This window comes from Amphibalanus amphitrite, unplaced genomic scaffold (genome assembly GCF_019059575.1).
Source record: "Amphibalanus amphitrite isolate SeventyFive unplaced genomic scaffold, NRLGWU_Aamphi_draft 001070F_arrow, whole genome shotgun sequence".
Classification (NCBI taxonomy): Eukaryota; Metazoa; Arthropoda; class Thecostraca; order Balanomorpha; family Balanidae; genus Amphibalanus; species Amphibalanus amphitrite.
This window is the reverse complement of record NW_024882564.1, coordinates 167,300-188,272: the sequence shown is the minus strand read 5'-3', so window position 1 is coordinate 188,272 and position 20,973 is coordinate 167,300. Positions and strand designations below refer to the sequence as shown.

The 20,973-nt window shown below is 53.3% G+C and overlaps 1 protein-coding gene across 1 annotated transcript in view; it reads left to right on the top strand.

The window, feature by feature from the left end:
* Window positions 1-20,826, top strand: part of LOC122369767 — a 31,222-nt gene extending 10,396 nt beyond the window's left edge. The window contains exons 2-5 of the mRNA XM_043344731.1: window positions 12,554-12,652; window positions 14,678-14,842; window positions 15,181-15,290; window positions 18,397-20,826. Of these exons, the coding sequence (XP_043200666.1) occupies window positions 12,554-12,652; window positions 14,678-14,842; window positions 15,181-15,290; window positions 18,397-18,846 (824 nt within the window). The 3' untranslated portion in view covers window positions 18,847-20,826. The remainder of the gene's footprint in view (window positions 1-12,553; window positions 12,653-14,677; window positions 14,843-15,180; window positions 15,291-18,396) is intronic.
* The last annotated feature ends 147 nt before the right edge of the window (window positions 20,827-20,973 follow it).

Genomic DNA, 20,973 nt, shown 5'->3' with positions numbered 1-20,973 from the left:
GGCTGACAAAGCCGCGAGAGGGCTGCCACAGTTATCACCGAGTTTCCATTGCATTTGGTGTCGGCCACTGACCACATGTTTTATGCAGGAATGGCAACTGGTACTGCGGACCTGACGGGCCATTCTGATGACGTGGCTCAGTGGCAGTGGGGTATTCCGACTCGTATCAATACCTTCTCAGTGGAGTGATTGAGACCCGTTTCAAATCCCCAGCTACGGTAAGATGATTCACAGCCGTGTCATTCCGGTATGATACGTTGATGATGGACACAAAGGAAGATTTGCAGCTCTACTGATCAGTTGCGGAGGGAGAAACGTTCCACGACGGTGGGCGACACATATTAGTACGATAGCCTGCCCTGGTGACAGACCCGTGGTACAGACACAGCCCTATACAGATCCTACCGCTCGGCCCGGCTGGTTGGGCCACACACTCAGCACAGTCGGAGTGCAATTTTGCGACGTCTTGTGTTCGACCTCTCTTTACCATCACGGACTATTGTCAGAGGCCGCATCCTGGTGGGACTCCACCGGCTCCGTCGGCAGAGTAGTGAAGCGTGTAATGCGATCAGCGCATCGTATATCACCAGGGCCGTCAGTCGTCACGGATACGGATACGGTGCGGTCTGAAGACCGGGGACAGCCTGTCTGCCTATGCACGGTGTCTGCACACCAGCCGCCCGGGGCGGGTAGACGGCTCCAGACCAGTGCGGCGTCACGGTGTCACGGAACCGCAGCCGCGGCGGCGTTCGTCCGTGACGCAGCGGGTCGTGACGCTGAAAGTTCGTGATCACGGCTGAGGCTCACGGTTCGCCGCCGGAAGCCGCAGCTCACGGCGGCTGATTTCGTGAGCGGGCCGTCACAGGCGGCTGTTTCCTGAATCACTGCTGTGATTTATGAATGGGCCGGGATGCTGAGGGCGCTGGACGGAGGCTGCTCCGCACACCAACCTACCTTTATAGACTCCGCGGTAGGTGTTCGGTGTCCACTACCAGTGCCGCAGTCAGGACAGTGCGTCGGACCGGCTGCACGTGCGGTCTCTTTCTGCCGGTCCGGCGCCGCTCTCTCAGCGCGCTGTGGACGGACCGGACCGTGGCCGGGGACCGACGGATCCGGATGGCCGGCGGAACGGCCGGCGCCGACAATTTCCCGTCATTACCCCACTGGGAACCGATACTGTTCCGCCGGACACAACACGGTGCGGTGCGGACACAGGGTGGACAGTGGACACAGAACATGGCAGCAGCTCGCACATAGCACTGCGGTGCGGATATCACGTGGAGACGGCACAGACGCAGTGGGGTGGGTGGTGGGAATCCGGTGGGACTGACACCGGGCACGGCCTGCACCATACATAGAGCGGTTTCTACAGTAACACGGGACAACACAAACAGGCCTCGATGCGTCTACAGAGATGGATCAGCCGCTGAGAAAAACGTATATTTGTAGGGATTTTTCACACAGGCATTTACCGAGTTCTTAGCCGCTGATATAGGACAAGCAGATGCACCGCTGAGCGCGGCCATCATTGTCCAAAGTAGATAAGATAGGCAAATATTTTCCACTCATTGAACATCAACAGCATGGCCAGTCGTCAATTGGTTATCGGCTTTGCTCCATGTGTGTGCTGAATTAGGTACGCAGTGATGAGCATATTCTGGACATGAACCGTATTTTTATTATGTTGTTTGATCATGTCTGAAAGCTGACTGTGCATTCCCAAAAGATGGGACTCGGAAGACTGAGTGTTTTCCAAACTTCGCTAACAGCAGTGGTGCGGGAAGTTCTCTAACTGTTGGAATCTCTTGTGTCGTTTCAACTTCGTGGACCAACTAAAGTAAAGAAGTTAGATATACCCAAAATCATGGGTTATTATCCGTGTCACTGAAAAAGGTGACTTATTGCAAACATCCCGATCCCTTAAAATATATAAGTTCGTATAGCGTAGTTACAAAATTGACATTTTGATTATGGGATGCGTACAAAGTGAGGCAGTTAACTTTATAGCATTAAATTGCACTTGGTCGACCTGTGTTGGCATGACAAGCGCAATGACTTGTCGATTGATCAGAGACTGCAAATTGACAACTTCGGAAAATGGTTTATTTTATCACCTTTACCATGAAGACTGAAGGCGTTCAATCTGTTGTTTAATGCATCCGTTCAGCTTCAGCACGAACACCAACTGTAAAGGCGACTTTTCCTGTGCGATTTTTTTTCGCGTCATTCGTCACTCCCCTTCTCGAGCAGTCGCCGCCGCACCCTCGGCCGTCAGTCTATGTAGGATCCACAGGGCCGATATAGGCAGTGTAGAGGACATAGTTGGCCCTATTCTCCCCCTCCCTCCCACTGCCCGTGTCCCTGCTCCCCCGTCCCGTTGTCTGGTGCGGACAGCCACCGGGCCATTCGGAGAAAGCCGTCACATTGGGTGTGACACGCCGGCGTCACAGGCCCGTGCCGCCGTGACGCGGCCGGTGCGCCGGGGGCGTGACACGACCCCGACTCGTGCGGCTGACTCCACCGCCGCGCTGTGCTGGCGCGTCACTGTTCAATGGGTGCGGCGTCACTGTTCACTGGGAGCTCTCCCTGTTCACTGAGGGCGGCTCATCACTAACGAGTATGGCCTGCTGTTCACTGTGCGCCAATGAGTCATGACAGTGTGCTGTGCTGTCAAAGAAAAACTTTGCCGCTTGTTTGTGCCATGTTTCGAGGATGACTGCAGGCAAGGCTGGGCAGGCGCGGATACAAGGGGGGGGGGGGGCCATGGGGGCCATGGCCCCCCCCTTGGCCGATTTTTTTTTTTCAAAAATAAAATAAAAAGTTAAAAAGTTAAAAAGCTGAAAAGGGGGCCTCCTGAAAATAAAGTGGCCGAAATCCGATGAGTTTTTTTTTTTAACCTACCCACTTAGTTATTTCTTAGAAGACTAGCTGAGAAGACTTCTTTGTTAGAAGATTGGTAAAGCTTTTCATAACTTGGAGGTCTCTTATACTCACAGAGATGACCACTTTTACAGGGCCTCCTAACCTGCACAGAGGGCCTCCAAGCCTGCACAGATGTTGAGATGTTGCCTGAACAGCTAGATAAGCTCAATAGACGCAGTTTTTTGGGGGGGGGGCAACAAGTGGGAAGATGGGGCCTCCAACAGGTGGGCTTATGGGGGGGGGGGGGGGCCTCCTGGTTTCTAATGGCCCCTCCCTTGGAGATTTTCTGGATCCGCCCCTGAGGCTGGGGCAGATGATAAAGCACTACTGGGGCGTTCCACGACAAATCGACAAATAAAAAATTAAATTTGCACCCTCATATTTTATTCTTCGTTGAAAACTGGTGTAAGGGGTTGTGATGGGCGGGGAAGCCAGCTGTGGCAAGGATTTTTTTCTCCGAACAACGGTTTCCGAGATATAGCCTCGGGCAATTCCTGGAGTTCGCGCTGCAGCCCTATGTTTGGCGGCCTATAACTCAGAAACTATTGGTTTTTTACGATAAAAACTTTATATGGTTCAACGCACAATCAACCAACAAACATTTTGGCTATCTCGGATTTTCAATTTTTGAAAATTTTGATCACGTGACCTTTTGTCCTATTTTTCGAAGAGTGACCTTGATATTTTCCCCACTGAAAGTTGCAATTTTGTCTGATGACGATTAAAGCCTTATCAATTGTCATTCATATGCGATAATAAAAGAAGTGGTTATCGCCCTGCGTTGACCTCAGGTCAGGTCATTTTTATGACCTGTCCATTATTACGAGCGGGAGCGACAGCGAGATCTCGAGAATAAAGCAAGATAGCGACAAGCGGTAAACGGTAAAGGGTACACACGGATAAGGTCTATAATTTTTACTGAGGTCATTTTCAGATCAGGTCAAAGATGACGTCACAGGAGCTAAAAGGAAGTCAAAATAGCGGCACTATACATATATATGAAGTTTTTCTCGAATACCTTTCAAGGCATCCCAGCTAGGAACAAACTAATAGCACCATCGTGATCCTCTCGTCGATCCGCATCGAAACATATGTAGGGTCAAAAGTTGACCTTAGATCACGTGACCCAAGGTCAACTTTTGACCTTTCGACCTTTCGAGGTCAACATACGTATGTTTCGATACGGATCGACGAGAGGATCACGATGGTGCTATTAAGTCAAAGTCATTTATTAGAATTCTTCCACGGGGTGGGTATTAAGAATCCGGTCCTATTAGTTTGTTCCTAGCTGGGATGCCTTGAAAGTTATTCGAGAAAAACTTCATATATATGTATAGTGCCGCTATTTTGACTTCCTTTTAGCTCCTGTGACGTCATCTTTGACCTGACCTGAAAATGACCTCAGTAAAAATTATTGACCTTATCCGTGTGTACCATTTACCGTTTACCGCTGCTTGTCGCTATCTTGCTTTATTCTCGAGATCTCGCTGTCGCTCCCGCTCGTAATAATGGACAGGTCATAAAAATGACCTGACCTGAGGTCAACGCAGGGCGATAACCACTTCTTTTATTATCGCATATGAATGACAATTGATAAGGCTTTAATCGTCATCAGACAAAATTGCAACTTTCAGTGGGGAAAATATCAAGGTCACTCTTCGAAAAATTGGACAAAAGGTCACGTGATCAAAATTTTCAAAAATTGAATATCCGAGATAGCCAAAATGTTTGTTGGTTGATTGTGTGTTGAACCATATAAAGTTTTCATCGTAAAAAACCAATAGTTTCTGAGATATAGGCCGCCAAACATAGGGCTGCAGCGCGAACTCCAGGAATTGCCCGAGTCTATATCTAGGAAACCGTTGTTCGAAGAAAAAAATCCTTGCCACAGCTGGCTTCCCCGCCCATCACAACCCATTAGACCAATTTTAAGCAAAAAATAAAATATGAGGGTGCAGGGCACTTGTCGATTTGTCGTGGAACTGTTAACGCCAGACCCCTTGAGACCCTAATTTTTCGCGATTACTTTGAAATGCGTGAAGGAATTTCAACCAAGCTCAGGACATGGCCGTTTCAAGACAGGCCGAAACTTTTACAATTTAGATATTTTATCGCCATTTCAATATTTCAGGCACTTGTCATTGACTCGTAATGTTAACTGTTTTTCCATCCTGGATAGAGGCTTTCTACGTCATATGACATTAGGCTCCGCCCACGACTGCGGCATTGACCCGTGCCCATCAGCGACCTCTGTACAAACGACACCCCTGCCATCTGTGAAGGACTATGAATTTCGCTGACGCTTCACGTGCTATGAGTCAATTGCAGCAGACGGTCAAGTAAATGTTAGGCTCTTGTCGACTCTTGTATATAGGACCAAGAGGACCCACTGGCGGATCCAGGGGGGCCACGGGGGCCATGGCCCCCCCCAAAGGCCTAAAGTGGCCGGTTTGGCCCCCCCCCAAAACGTCCGAAAAAATGCTAAGAAAATATACCTTGATGGAGGGTTTTAGCCACTTGGTGAAGTAAAGCTTTCCACAGCATAATATGGAAGCAATATGGTAGCAGTGAGGGTCAGTCAAAAGTTGCGCGAGAGGAGTCGACCTTAAAAAAGACTGTTGTTGGCACGTGTTTATGGCGCGGCAGCTGGTAGTTGGCGGTGTTTCGCGTGGTGTGGCATCACTGGCCGATCCAGGGGGGGGGGGGGGGCACGGGAGCCTGAGGTGCCCCTGACAGGTCCATGGTGCCCTTGCTAGGCCTGTGGTGCCCCTGGACCCTGGCAGGCCTGTGGTGGCTCTGGCGGGCCTAGGGTGCCCCTGCTAGGCTGCTGATGCCCCTGGGACCTGACAGGACTGCGGTGCCCCTGACAAGCCTAAAGCGCCCCCAACAGGCCCGTGATGTCCCCGACAGGCCCAAGGTGCCCCTGCGTGATGCCGTGATGCCTGCGAGGCCGGCAGGGCCCCTGACAGGACCATGGTGCCCCTGCGAGGCCGGTGGTGCCCCTGGCAGGTCTCTGGTGTCCCTGACAGACCTGGGGTGCCCCTGACAAGCCTGTGGGCCCCTCACAGGCCCGTGGTGCCCTTGCTAGGCCTGTGGTGCCCCTGGCGGGATGGTGGTGCCCCTGCTAGGCCGGTGGTGCCCCTGACAGGCACCACCCGGGCACCAAGGGGGTCATGACCCATGTGGCCCCCCTTGGATCTGCCACTGATACATAATATATTGATTTGTAAAGGCTAGACCGGTGGTGCCCCTGGCAGGCCTGTGGTGCCCCTGCTAGGCCCCTGGTGCCACTGGGCCCTGACAGGACTGTGGTGCCCCTGCTAGGCCTCTGGTGCCCCTGCAAGGCCGGTGGTGCCCCTGTAAGGCCTGTGGTACCCCTGCTAGGCCTCTGGTGCCCCTAACAGGCCCATGGTGCCCCTGCGAGGCCGGTGGTGCCCCTGGCAGGTCTCTGGTGTCCCTGACAGACCTGGGGTGTCCCTGACAAGCCTGTGGGACCCGTCACAGGCCCGTGGTGCCCTTGCTAGGCCTGTGGTGCCCCTGGCGGGCTGGTGGTGCTCCTGCTAGGCCGGTGGTGCCCCTGCTTGGCCGGTGGTGCCCCTGCTTGGCCGGTGGTGCCCCCGGGCACCAAGGGGGGTCATGACCCATGTGGCCCCCCCTTGTATCTGCCACTGATACATAATAGATTGATTTGTAAAGGCGTTATGGCTTATGCAATATGCAATTGCAGGCACTTGGTATCCCTCACTTATCCCTCATTGGGGGCTCTGGCGGGCTCCTGAGGGCCCACGTCTATCTCCATTCTCCGGGAGCCCTAGACGGGCTCCTTTGGGTCCTTTCAGTCCACTACAGCATAAGAGGTCTCCACGCAAGTCCTATACATCTGAGGGCGTACCCTGACGTCTGAGGTACCCAACTGCAGCTCCAATGGTGTCTTACACTGGCGGATCCAGGGAGGGGGCATTTAGGGCCATGCCCCTTTCCCAGAGGCCTAAAGTGGCCCGTTTGCCCCTCCCCCAAACGATAATGAAACATAGTTCAATCAGTGCGTGGCCCAGGAGCCGAGTTAGACTGGGGGTGTTTTACCACCTCCCGGCCCGCAAAGGGACCCAAGAACTGACTCGAAGCGGGTTAACTGGTCGACAAAAGCAATGGTAAGTGTTCACAAAGTAATATAAAGGCATGGGTCGGGTGGACTACCATTTATATATTTTTCTTTTTAGTTAAAAAAAATCAATAGTGTCAGAGCTGTGACGAAAAATAAGTGGCCTAAATCCGATGAGAAAACAGGATTTGGGGGTACCCTAGGTTTGGCTCCGCATGAGTTGGCCCCCCCCCCCAAAACGCAAGCCTGGATCCGCCAGTGAGAGGACCATCACTCCTCAACCTACTACTCAGTCGTGCTTCGAACAAACGTTAACGATAACAAATACGATTTTCGATGTAGGGTATCTGTGTGAAATACGAGCGAGCCGTATGATGTGAAGCTCAGGCAAGTAACTTATTATTGCGTTGTTCGATGGTTGCATAGCGATGTCAATGACAAATCGGCAGCTACTTGGTGACATCCGACATCCCATTATCGCATTATCTGCAACGCCATAGGCTTTAAATACAGGTGAATATTTCCTAACCTTAAATGTCAGTTAAATGCCATCTGCCCGTCATATGCAGCTTATAAGAAAAAAAATATCAGCGAACATATCAGCATTGTAGAAGCAATGCGCATTGAGCATTTATGACTCCTTACTCCTTAGTCATCATGTCGCTCTCTGGGCACTGTCAGCCAAGACGCTACGCACAACTCCGCCGGCTTTAGGCACCGCTCGACCGTCGCCCGTCCCCGCTCCCCGCCACAGCGAGAGTGACCGCGCGCCGGCCCGAAACCGCCGAAGGCCAAGACCACAGAGGCGGGGCTTAGCTGTGACGTCATAACGTATCACAGACTGACTGGTGATAGCCTCTACACACCGGATGAAAATCTTGCTCGAAATTTAACATTACGAGTCAATGACAAGTGCCTGAAATATTGAAATGGCGATAAAATATCTAAATTGTAAAAGTTTCGGCCTGTCTTGAAACGGCCATGTCCTGAGCTTGGTTGAAATTCCTTCACGCATTTAAAAGTAATCGCGAAAAATTAGGGTCTCAAGGGGTCTGGCGTTAACAGTAAGCAGCCAATACACAATGACACATTGGCTACTATGTGGTGCTTACTTGTTATTGCTTTGTATTTCTGGCTGGTATACTTCCTGGTTGCGCTTCGCTCCAAGCACATCACCATTTTTATTGACCAGGACATTGACGCCTGCGATGAAAAAATATTCGAACTCAGCTTTAATCTGTTAGACAGTTCAACGTCTCTTATGTATGATATCGCTTCCGGTAAGTATCCCGACGGAGCTGTCCTAGAGCTTGCGACAGTGGACCAATGGCGGCATTAGGCTCAGAGATGACGCTACGTAGGCTCAGAGTTGCTTACATCTTGTGGTTACTTGGGCTGCCTAACACAAATAGGTAGAGGTGACCTATTCCATCAAAGGTGTTTCAAGCCTATAGACTCCCAGTGATTTATACGATTGCAACTCACAGCCGATAGTATTCGACAGCGGAAGGTATTGACACGGGCCGAGGGGGCTCAGATAAGCTGACGCCGAAGGACAATTCATTGTTCGATAGAAGTCAAAACTATTTTCTGAGAGAAAGGGGGAAAGGGAAGGCGTCAAGGCAGAACGCATACCTACCTACGAGCTCCAAGTGTTGCAATCAAGGCAGGGCATTAGCATAGCTTAGCATTGCTTTGTGTGGGCTTGCAGAAGTTCGACTTTGGTGCCAGTTTTGCAAAAGGCACGTGCCTCTTTGGTGCCTCCTGTGCCGCTCCGTCCTTCGAATGACGACTGACTGGTCATGTGGTTCAGCATTGACGGCACGTCTCCGAGCCGCTGCCCGCCCAGACCGTGTCACCCCAGAGCGCAAAATCGAGCGGGACTCCAACCCAACACTGGTGGCCACTGACCCGACCCCAGTCATGGGGACCCCGCCGACCCGGCTCTTGGTCACCCCGCTGACCCGGCCCCTCGTGACCCTGCTGACCCGGCCCCTGGTGACCCCGCTAACCCGGCCTCTCTGGTGCTCACTGACGGGCCCCCTTTCTGGTACCCCGTCTCCGTCCTGTCGCCAGTGCCAGTTATCATTCTCGCCTGCTCCAGCCCCCGGCCGACCTCGGTCAGCCGTGCTGGCCGCGGCCCCGTGCACCTATCAGACCGCGATAACACATCAGGGCCGTGTCGGCGCTATCTTATCACGGTCCCGCGCCGTATACCGGGCCGGGCTGCGGTGGTAACAATCGATGGTCGGCCCACACCACACTGCTGCGTACACGGAGTGCCGCGGCGGCCGTGTGCCAACAGGTGGCCCTTCCCAGGCCCCGGGGGACGCCGCCGCCGCGCCGGCACCGACGACTGCTCCGCCGACACGGCGCGGTCAATATTTGTTACATATGCACCCGGCGGCGCTGCAGACAGGACCATTGTTCTGTCGGCAACAGCCGCCGGAGAGGAATATAAACCAGCATTTACCAAAAAGTCATTGGGTTTTCGTCCCCAACTAGCGCCAGTTTGGACGTGAACTTGGGCAACCAGTGGAGGGCAGCTTCATATTAGAAGCGTACCAGCCTAGTTATTTCTCTAGTTGACGGATGACGATAGATTATAGCACGATGATAAATAACACAACATTATTCTATGTGTACCATTGTATTGATCTCCGTAAACTATATGCTATCTCTGTCGATGTGCGTCAATTCTAATGCATATTGCCCACATCTATATGATTTCTTTTCTTCTTGTACCTTGTACCTATGTGCACATCTATTTCTTATCTCCACCTTTCCATGGATCAAATAAACCTGTTAGTGGCGAACACGTCCCTGCCGCTGCTCAGCAAATAAGCCGGACCTTGTGTTGCCTTTGAACATTGGCGTGGGTAATTGGCAATTACCGGCGCGAGTGGGACAGTTGTGGCGCAGCTCCCTGGTGGCGCGGCGGCTGTCGGCGTCCAGTAGGTATAAGGTGCCATATCACGGTCCCCAGCTGGGCCTCGTTTCATAAAGCGAGTCCGTAACTTACGCCGGTTTTTGTTCTTGTATTGCAAGTGCATGTGAAGTGATAAATCTATTTCCCCTTCTCCCTTCTGTTCTTGCTTGCAAGATAAATAAATTCAACGATTCAAACTATCGTCATCACTTCACATGCACTTGCAATACAAGACCAAAAACCGGCGTAAGTTACGGACTCGCTTTATGAAACGAGGTCCTGGTCTCAGCCTTCCCAGTGACGGCCGCCCAGACGAGCGGGCGCCGGGCCGATAGCTGCCGCTGCAGCCATGGCTTGCTCAATTGCAGTGGTTAGTTTACTGCTTCATGTTTTCACCAACTCCGCCATGCTTACCCATCGTATTGAGCTACGCATTGCTGTACCTAACCGAAGAGATTTTCTTTTGCCAAGAAAACAGAAGCAGGCTGAACATTTCCATAAGCCTCATTTGATGACTCTGTTTTTCGCTTTTCTTTCGTCATCCCCGCGAAAAACAAGGACATTACGAACGAAGTATGATTTTCAGGACGAAAGCAAGTGTAAAAGCTTGTGTAGGTTGTCCCTGTTCTTCTGGTTGCTCTTTTTATTTCTGCCTAGAGACTCTCTGTTTGATGCGATTTGGAGTTACTCCGAAAAAAGAACATGCTCACTTTTACATAGGTATAGCGGAAATGGAGTTGAACCGAAAATGGAGTTGAACGACCTTCTGCACTTGTCATCAGCCGGCAGTATGGTACCGGGATATAATGATGAGAGCCGCGGTAACCCACCAGCTGTCCCCGCGCGGCGGGGTGTCCCCGACTGGGGCCACCAGGGGACCACCGTCACTGCTGTAATCTCGACAGTGTTGACAGTGGTCGCCGACACCAGCTCTCATAACGCCCGGCCAGCCGATCGGCTCGACAGTGCACCGTAATTTGTACGGACGGCGGTCATTAAGCGGACCGCCCAATTGGTCGGCCACAACGGCCGCAATGTGCTCCCAGCGACCTCATCTGGGGGCCGTGACAGGCCGGCCTGATGAACAGCCGTGCTCCCCGAGCCCTGCAGCTGCTCCCGGCGACCGAGATTGGCCGCGCGTCACGCCGCTGTTTAATATCGACAGCGGCGCGGCTGTACCCAGGCGCCGCCGAAATTTATGCATGCATTGTGGGCTGCGAGAGCTATGTAGCTAGTCCTGATGACATCTTGGCCAGTGAGAGTTTCATTATGGTGCTACCGGAGACGAAGGGCAAAGCATTCTTTTTCTTTTTGTTCACGCTCAACATTTTACTGGGACGCCTGATGCCGCCACCGCCAATATATGCAAACCGGCTCAAAGAGTTTTATCAACTGAACACATAAGCACGAACAATGCCAAAAGCTTTATACTCCAGTCTCCAGCCCTTAGGCTTAGTGAGCTGGCGGCGTGCCGCTTTACCTGGCCGGGAGCGTCCCGAACGTCCCGCTACCTGCGCCAGCCGAGCGGCAAACCACGCCGGCTGGCCGGCGCCGCCCCTTTCCCCGGTGCGGAGGCGGGGAGCGGCTGCACCTGTCTACAATCCACCTGTCTCCCTGCCCTCCGTCCCGCACCGCTGATCAATCGGCACCCCGGCGTCCGGAGCGGCCAGACCGACCGTACCTATACCCTGCTGCCCCTGGGACAGACCGACCGTACCTATACCCTGCTGCCCCCCTGGGGGACAGACCGACCGTACCTATACCCTGCTGTCCCGGGGACAGACCGACCGTACCTATACCCTGCTGCCCCTGGGACAGACCGACCGTCACTTTGTATAAACAGACCGCCATTGTTACCTACTGGGACGGACTGTCACCTGCTACCTACTGGGGACAGACTGTCACCTGCTACCTATTCGGACAGACTGTCACCTGTCCCACTGGGACAGACTGACCGTCAACTGCTACCTACTCGGACAGACTGTCATCTGCTACCCGCTGGGACGGATCGACCTTCACCTTCCCCCGCTGGGACAGACTCTAATACGGACTATGGCCTTGGAAAGACTGACCGAAACCTGCTACCCACTGGGACAGACCGACAGTCACCTGCTTCCCACTAGGACGGATCGACCTTAATAGTTAATATATTTACTGCCGTATAAACCGTGCTGAAAACAAAACACTGATACATGTGTCCGACAAATTGTATCTGGCGAATCGTTGGGAGAGTTGGATCAGATGTGAAGATGTGTGTTTGGAAACGGCGGAATACGGTGTTCAATTGGCCATCATTGCTATAAGAAAGACTGAAACTACGCGCAGGAATGCAACACTTCATGCGGCTTCCTTTATGGTGCAGGTGCTCATGTATAATTACCGGGGTTATTTGAAAAGTGGTCAGCGCTGGTCGGGCTCCGAATGTTAAAGGATCTACACACCGGACACTCCGAGTAACAATGATGAAGATCGGGACTCGGCTCACGGTAGATGGGGAGTGGAGATTTCGGCCAACCGGCCACCCGTAAGTCCAATGGATTGACTGCTGACAGGTGTGCTCTTACTCAATTACTGACATACCTCTGTCTCTTGTGTTTCAGGCGACGAGAGTGGCCACTTTGGGGCGTGGACGGTCTGTCGGCAGCGGCGCACCACAGAGTACCGCTGCGGTACGCGAGTCTCCAAACTACAGCCCTCCGGTAAGGGAGCGCGGTCAGGGGAGGCGCGCGCCCAGGAAAATCAGACCTGTCTGTCCGCGTGTCCAGTGGCACGAGTCCCCACATGGGTCACCAAGTACTGCATCGCGCGTCACGTATTGTTGTGCTCAGTCGAAAAGTCGCAAAACTTTACATGTGATGACATCTGGTGCTTTATGTTTTACCCTACCGAAAAATTACCGAAGTACTTTCGATAGATCTTTTATTGGCTTTCGCATACCGTCTGGCGTCTGTTGCCTCTCGTTGTGCTGCTTATAATCTCCGGGGGCGGGTACCCACTCCAGCCGTTTGTTTCATACTGATTTAAACGTGCCCGCCCTCTCTCTTGACCCCCGACTGTGGATGCAATTGCACGCAGACTGTAGGTAAACCTCATCGTCCGGTACTGTTTGAGGATAGAAAACCAGCTACTCCGCAAACAAGCCACAATATATCACTCACACCGGCGCTCCGACACAGCATACGGTGACTCCTCGGCTGGTGGATTTCGTAAACAAACCAGCCAGACAATATTTCCGCCGTCCGAGATTTACCATCTGCCATAAAGCGCACCTCTCGCTCTCGCATGGGCTGCGCCGCTGCCCGTTGCGCTGTAGATAGTATCGGCCCGGTTGCCTTCGACAGGCCGTCCATTGTGCAGTGTGGCAGGCATGGGACAGCTCTCGGCTGGAGTATTGGCACCGGCCCGGAGAGCCTCACCCTGCCGATGGCGGCGGCCGTTCCTTTCCCAGGACCCGGCGCGGCACGGCCGGTAAATAACTGCCAGCGGCCACCCCCAAAAACAGCGGAAACATGGCGCGGGATGGATGGTGCGGCCGGTCGGCTAGCATTGGCCGATATTTCATACCGGATCATTATTGAACGGTCGGAAGTGGGCGGGCTGAAGGTGACTGCTCGGCTTTCAGCAGCTCAGGCAGCTTTGATTTACGTAACTATGAATAAACAAGGCTTTCTTGAGCTTTACCGTTAGTTTATTTTATGGAGTTGAGTTGAGCGTTGTGACTCAGTGAGAGTTATCATCAAACGCAGGGTCAAAACTCGACATTCCCGAATTATTTGAGCTTAATTTATAAAGGGAGGCCAATGACGCTGATAACGCGTTTCACGCTTTTTATAGGCAACACTTGCCGATAGATTAGCACATTAACGACACCGGTACCATGTGAACTGAAGCGATGTTTGTTTGTTAACCCGGGAGCTGACTCGGAACCATGTTTGTGAGCCCAGAGGATGTCCCAGAGCGATGTTTGTCAACCATATCGCTGTCCCAGAGCGATGTTTGTTAGCCCAGGGGTCCACGGCAGCAGTGGCTTTTGACACACAGCTCCGTGCGCCGCTGCCGGCAGCAGGTGTGCCTAATTGGCACTCTCTGTGTGCCGTAACGGGAGGTCCGCCGACCGCCGCCGCCCCGACGGCACCGTCCGTCGCCGGGTATGGCGTCAACGGGACGACTCCGACCCTATAGCAGCCGCGCCGAGGTGGCAATAATGTCACCGCTAGTCTGGCGCCGGAGAGGTGCTGTCGCCGCCGCCGTGGCGTAGCCATCTCATTAGCACGGAATGTGCCCTGTGTCCGCAACAGACGGTGCACAGGGGAAACGGTTTCAGGAAGGCTCGGGAGTGGGGAGACATTCGGGTGGAGACTGAATGCCTGGGACTCGAGCCTCCAGCCAGACTTATCCACAAATATCCGGGATATTATACATGGAAAGGATATTATATCCCCTTCGTTTGATGTAGCTTCGGTTTGTTCCGAATAACTGAAGCTAAAAATGAAACGTTTTCTTTTCAGTACCTATTGTTAGTCAACATGGGCGTAACTTTGAATGTCTATGGATTTTCTACATCAACTTCTAGTGAATCTCAATCATGCGACTCACTCTGGAGCCGAGATGGACGCGCGGGTGACTGTTGGCATGATTCGCCGCTGACCCCCGTCTGTGTCTCTACACAGAGTTCACGACGGCGGCGTGCTGGTGTCTCTCTGACGTCTCTCTCTGTCTCACAGAGTTCACGACGGCGGCGGGCGTGTGCGGCGTGGTGGCCGTGCTGGTGGCCGTCCTGCTCTGCGTCACGTCGCCCATGGTGCTGGCCATGCGCGTCACGCGCCGACAGGTGGTCTTCAAGTTCCGCACGGCGCTGCTCGTCAAACTGGTCATCAGCGCGCTCGGAGGTGGGTCCCGGACGTCTCCCCGAGCGGACCCGCAACCCTTCGGCTTGTGGTAGGGAGCAACTGGCTAAAATACTAGACGCACTTCCTGATTTGGTACCATACCTACATTTGGAAAGTATTGGAAACTGCTCAGAAAAGGGCAATTGATGTGTGGTGAACGTATGCTAGTTGGTGATGTGATTTGTTAAAATGACCGATATGGACAAGAACGCCCGTGCCCATGACATCCAACGCCGCTGTGTCCGTCCCGTCTTCCACCGTTATAACGCTATGGCGTCTGTTTCAGCCACCAGCTATATGCTTCCCTCAGTTACCTAACGCTAAGGCGTCTGTTTCAGCTACCAGCTGTATGCTGGCGCTGATTCTGTTCAGTATCGACATCGACGCGCGCCGACTGGGGGAGGAGACGGGCTACTACATCCGCAAGGCGTGGTCGTTCTACCTGCTGGTGAGACTGTCCAACAAAGGCACTGGGTTTTCACAGCCGCTGTCATGCCGCTGCCGTCAGGGGCGGATCCAGGAATTTTCGGGAGGGGGGGGGGCGGCAAGTCGAAATAGGGGCGACCTGGCAATCCGGGGGCGCTCCATACAATTTACAAAGGGGGCGCCAAACCGTCAAAATCGGGAGCTAAAAGCCCGCGCCGTGCTAGGGGGCGTTATCGCGCTCCTCCTCAGGTTTTTCGCAAATATTTGAAAAACGGCTGCGCGCAGCGCCGCCATTTTCAGCATACCTTATCATGCATCTTTTTTGCACACGTTGTAAAAATGTCTGTCGCGGGTGATGGAAGGTCAGGTCACCAGGTTATGCCAAGTGACCTAGCCTAAGAAAAAGTTCAAATGCTTACCATTGCTATACCGACTGAACGATTGCTTTGAACCTTTCAGCGATTGGTGAAAGCAACACTATTCATGAAATATATATCTCGGAATTTCGATATCTGTGACCTTAGGTCAGGTCAGTTGTGCGACGTCTCCATTAGGTAGCCTAGGTATAATTAAGTCTTTGGGAGAAAACTGAAAGGCATCTTTTTTGGACGAGCGCCATTCTAGACAATATCAAGCATTGGGATACATATAAAATTAACACACTGAATAAGAACATTGCACCTAGTGTGACCACTCATTATGTCCCAAAGGTCATCCCATGTCATGAAAGGTCCGCAGCAGTTTTTTTTTAATAACTTTTGATAGATTCAAGCTAGAGCGATAAAACACCTCAGCTGTGTTCAGCTCGACGATACGCATCGACTGCTATGCAGCATGACCTTTCCCGGTTAGGTCATGACCTTGACCTGAGGTCAAATTCTCAAAATTACCCTTCATAAGGTCAACCTTTAGTTTGTTCGACGTGTCTCGACGACAGAAACGCAATGCTGGCAAACGTAATGTCGAGACTCTCTTGAGTCAAAAGTTATTGTAGGAAAACATTGTTCGTAAAAAGGCTATTTTTAGAGTCTTTTGCCCTCTGAAGGCTAAACCGTTGACCTGAGGTCAAATATGAGCGCAGCTTGCAGAAACACCTTTAAAAGGGCTATCGAATGCGCTTTTCTGCGGCGCTATAGCTATATTGGCTTCCGAGTTATGTGCCGCTGCTTCGAAAACGGAAAAAAATGTTGAAACAGGCAACATTTTACCTTTGATGACCTCTGGTGACCTGACATTCGACCTGACCTAAAAAATGACCGTTTGTTTTCGTCCTGTTTTTTTTTTTTTTGACGATCTTTCGAATGCCGCTTATCGCGTGTCACTACGCGGCCCAGGAGCCGAGTTAGACGAGGGAGTGTGCCCCCCCCCCTCCCCAGCAGGACACGGAAAACTCAGACCACCAGCACGGCACGGGTTCAAAGTCGTAGACTTGCTGTAGGCGGCCCACTTATCTGGGACGCCCATCTTCTGCTAGAAGTGCCCCTCTTCTTCCTGATGCGTCCCACTTCTACTACGAGTGCACCTTTTCTGTTAGGGCGCCCCTTTGCTGCTGAGGAGTCTTTTCTACTGTGAATAGGGCGGCCCTCTCCTGTTTGGCGACCCCAAATTCTGCTGGAGGCGCCCCACTTCTGCCCAACTTTTGGTGGGGTGCCCCTCTCTTGCAGGGGGCACTTCTCTTTTGCTGGAGACGCCACTCTTGTGGGGGCGCCCTTCCACTGCGGGGAACGTCTCTCTTCTGCCAGAGGCACCCCTTTTCTTCTTATGGGCTCCTGTTTTTTTTTCTGGGGCGAGGTGACCCTCTGCTGCTCGGAACGGGGCACACCTTTCCTTTTACTGGGTCACCGCCCCTCTGCTGGGGTTGCCCTTCCGCTGTCGTCAGGGGCGCCCCTCTTGGTAGAATATACTCCTTTTCTTTTTGTAATGGGGCGCCCCTCTTCTACCGGGGGCGCCCATCTGCTGCTGGGGCGTCTGTCTTCTGCCGGATATTGTCAATGGGGCGCCCATATCCTGTTTGGCGGGCCCAACCTCTGCTGGAGGCTGCCTATTTCTGATTAACTTTTGCTGTGGCGCCTCTCGCTGGGGCGCCCCTCTTCTGCTTGGGGCGCCCGTCTCCTACTGGAGACCCCTCTCTTCTGCTGGGGCGCCCCTCTTCTGCCAGTGGCACCCATTTTCTTATTATGGGGCTCCTTTTTTGCTGGGGCGCCCAGCTGCTGTCAGGGCGCCCCTCTTCTCGGAATGGGGGCGCCTCTCTCCTTTTGCTGGGGCGTCGCTCCTCTTCAGGGGGACACGTCTCCTGCTAAGGGTGCCCTTCCGCTGCCAGGGGCGCCCCTCTTGAACAGAAGGTATTTTATATTCTTGTAACGAGACGCCCTCTTCTGCTGGGGGCGCCCATCTGCTGCTGGGGCGACTCTCATCTGCTGGGAATAGGCAATTGGGCGTCACTCTCCTGTTTGGTGAGCCCAACTTCTGCTGGAGGCGCCCTATTTCTGCTGAACCTTTGCTGTGTCGCCGCTCTTCTGCTCGGGGCGCCCTCTCTGCCGCGGGATATGGGCGCCTTTTTCGGATGGCGGGGGGGGGGGGCGGCCGCCCCCGTCGCCCTCCCCTGGATCCGCGCCTGGCTGCCGTGGTTCTGTGGGAATTTTCGGCTCAGCGACCCGTATACGTCTCCTGCGGTGCACTTTGATTAGTCCATTGATGGTGCCTGTGTGTGTAGATAGGTGAATTAATGAGCATATGTCTTGTGTACACATGAGCTCACTCTGCTGGTATATTCAATCAACGACAAGCTGTTGCCGTTAGATTAGTATGTCAAGATGATGATGAATTATAAATACGTTTATCTTATAGAGCACATATTACTGAAGTTAGTAATGTTGAGCTTCCATCGTCCAGAGACGCTGACCGGCACAGTCCGACCATTCATGCATGATCTTGCCCTCCGCCGCATCTGACGCCGCTGTGCTCCCTTTGAGCCGCTATGCCCTGTCTGACCTCTCTGTGTCCTGTCTGACCCCACGGTGTTCTGTCGGGACCCCACGGTGGTCTGTTTTGTTCTCTCTGACCTCACTGTGTTCGCTCCGTCACCTCTGTGTCCTATCTGACACCGCTGTGTTCTGTGTGTTCGGCAGGGGGCGTTTTTCGCCCTGTTCGTGGCCCTGTGCGTGTTCTCGGCCGGTGAGTTCGTGCTCGGCCGCCGGCTCGGCGGTGATCCGGTGAAGTTCGCGCGCGACCCGAGCGGCTCCCTTGCCCCGGTGATCGCCAACCGGGCGGCGCGCCACAAGCGTCCCGTGTCGCCGCGCTCTGACGGCCGGACGGTGACGGTGACGCCGCCGCTGGCGCACGGGCAGCGGCGGCCGGCCGTCACCACCACCGTCACCACCAGCGGCGAGACGGTGCCGTACGACCCGCGCCGCTCGCCGCTCCGCTCCAGCCTCAAGAAGAAGCGGGCCGAGGCGCGCGAGAGCTCGGACGACTCGATCGACTCGGGCGTGGTGATCATCGGTAACCCGGCGCCGGCCACGCCGCCGGCCAGCCGCAGCAAGAAGGTGCGCATCCAGACACTGGACACGGCCGTCTGAGGCAACACGGACACAGGGGCGGACTGTGCACGCGTGGGTGGCTGCTGGGGGTCGTAGCAGCAGCAGCGAGCGGACGCTGGAGAGAAGGAGTTACCTAGCGGAGGTCCGGAGCGGCATGAGTGGTGATATGGGACCCAGTCAGGCCAACAGCTGAGAACTGACACAGAGAACGGACTGACTCAGTCTGACAACCGACTGAGAGGCGATCTAGCCCAGTACGCCGTCTGGGTCCAGGCTGAGCGTGCATCTCAAGCAAGGCCGTCGGCATGTCCGGAGGAGGCTGAAATGACACCCGAAGTGGTGAGCGACACCCGAGGCAGCTGGTCAGCTAGAGCTACTCTTCGAGAGAAAGTTGTCCAGGCGATCGACAGTGTCAGTCGATTCGGGCTTTTGATCCCGCCAGTCAGAATCGTGAGAGCAATTATCGATGCTGCTTGACTGCTTGAGTGCCTGGAGGGCAGCTGAAGTGGATGCAGAGCGGCTAGAGTACCTGTAGGACAGTAGTAGTACCTAGAGGGCAGCTCCGTAGTACCTGGAGGATGGCTGGAGTACCTGGAGGATGACTAGAGTACCTGGAGACTGGAGAGCCATGCTGGGGCCTTAAGAGCAGCTGACATTCCCGAGCGCTGTTCACCTCGGACGGATCGACGCAAAATGCTCGCAGAATAATAATTATAAATGACTTGTAATTAACGATGGAATTCCAAAGACCAAATGTATATATATCGACCGATGATCGATTCAATCAACAGGTGAACACTGAAATTGTGCAGAAGATTATGAGAGCTCTTGGGATACTGAGTCCCGGTTGACGTATGCCGCGAGCGGGTGTGGACTTGCCATCCGGGTGTGCTCTGACCGACACCCGGATGGGACACCCGGCTGGGACGCGCTGTGTTCATACATACACCAGCTGACAGCTCCATCTGCAGTACGGGACACGCCGAGCTCTGTGTTGCAGATGGCAGCAGTCTGAGTCTGCGCTCCGTACACCCCCGACTGTCAGTCTCCGCCGCGGGCGGTGGACAGACTGATTATACAGACTGTGTGACGGCGCAGAGACCACCGAAACGTGTCCTGGTAAGTCGTATTATCCAATGCGGCGGAAAAGACTTATTGGTCAATGACAACCCCAGTGATGAGCCCTGCTCGGGACAGCTGCGTCAGCCCCTGCTGGGTACAAAGTCAGCGGCAACCGCACGCTGCTGGAATCCTGTGATGTGTCTGACTTGGAGATGATTGCGCCAGTCTGGTCCACCAGACAATCCCATGGGACTGTGGTAATGTGATGTAGTGCGGCTGGGGCCGGGGTAGGGAGGAGGTCACAGAGCTATTTACCGTTAATTTCATTCCATTTGACGCCTGTGCACGTTGTTCGTTTTGTCACAAATGTGGGTGGGAATGCTAGACGTAGGGCTGGCCAGAAGTGTTTGATTCACAATCAGCGATCCATTGAGTTGAGCATGGAGCTCAATAGGCTGTAATCTATTTGAGCAGGTTACTGTTTACGAAGAGCAGGTGGGATATCACATCTCTGGTCAATGTTCCGTATCGACTGTTGATACCAGTTCTACTGTGTTCGCGAATGGTTGACCATTCCGTATGCTTGTGCGTGTGCTTCAGTGTGTGTTTTTGTGTTTATGTGACCTATTGATCACCGTTTTTACGTTTCATTGTGACGACATAAACGTTATTTTCTAAACACGTGTGAACATTTCTGCACTGATAGCTAGCGAGATGCCCGTTATTGCGGCAACAGAGTTGGATCGGCTTCATTTACCTGGTCTGCGATGGAAAGTGGCGTCAAAGAGTGGCGTCTTCAGTGGCAGAGACGGACGCTACATCATTTCCTACTGACGTGAGGGCGCCCTGTGAATAGCGATCACGGTCGCCATTCGCAACAGAGTCGGAATGCATTGTGGACGGTGCTCAATTTAGAGGATTTGTTAACATTCGAATCTGAATTACATCGTGCGAATTCAATTCCCTTCTTAGAGATGAAAACGTGCAACAGACTGATAAGCGTAAACTGACTTTCGAAAGCAACCGTGAACCTTTCAAAACACTCGATTACAAATGTCACGATGCTAGAGCGAAAACTAAGAGCATTCAGGCTGAGCAAAAAAA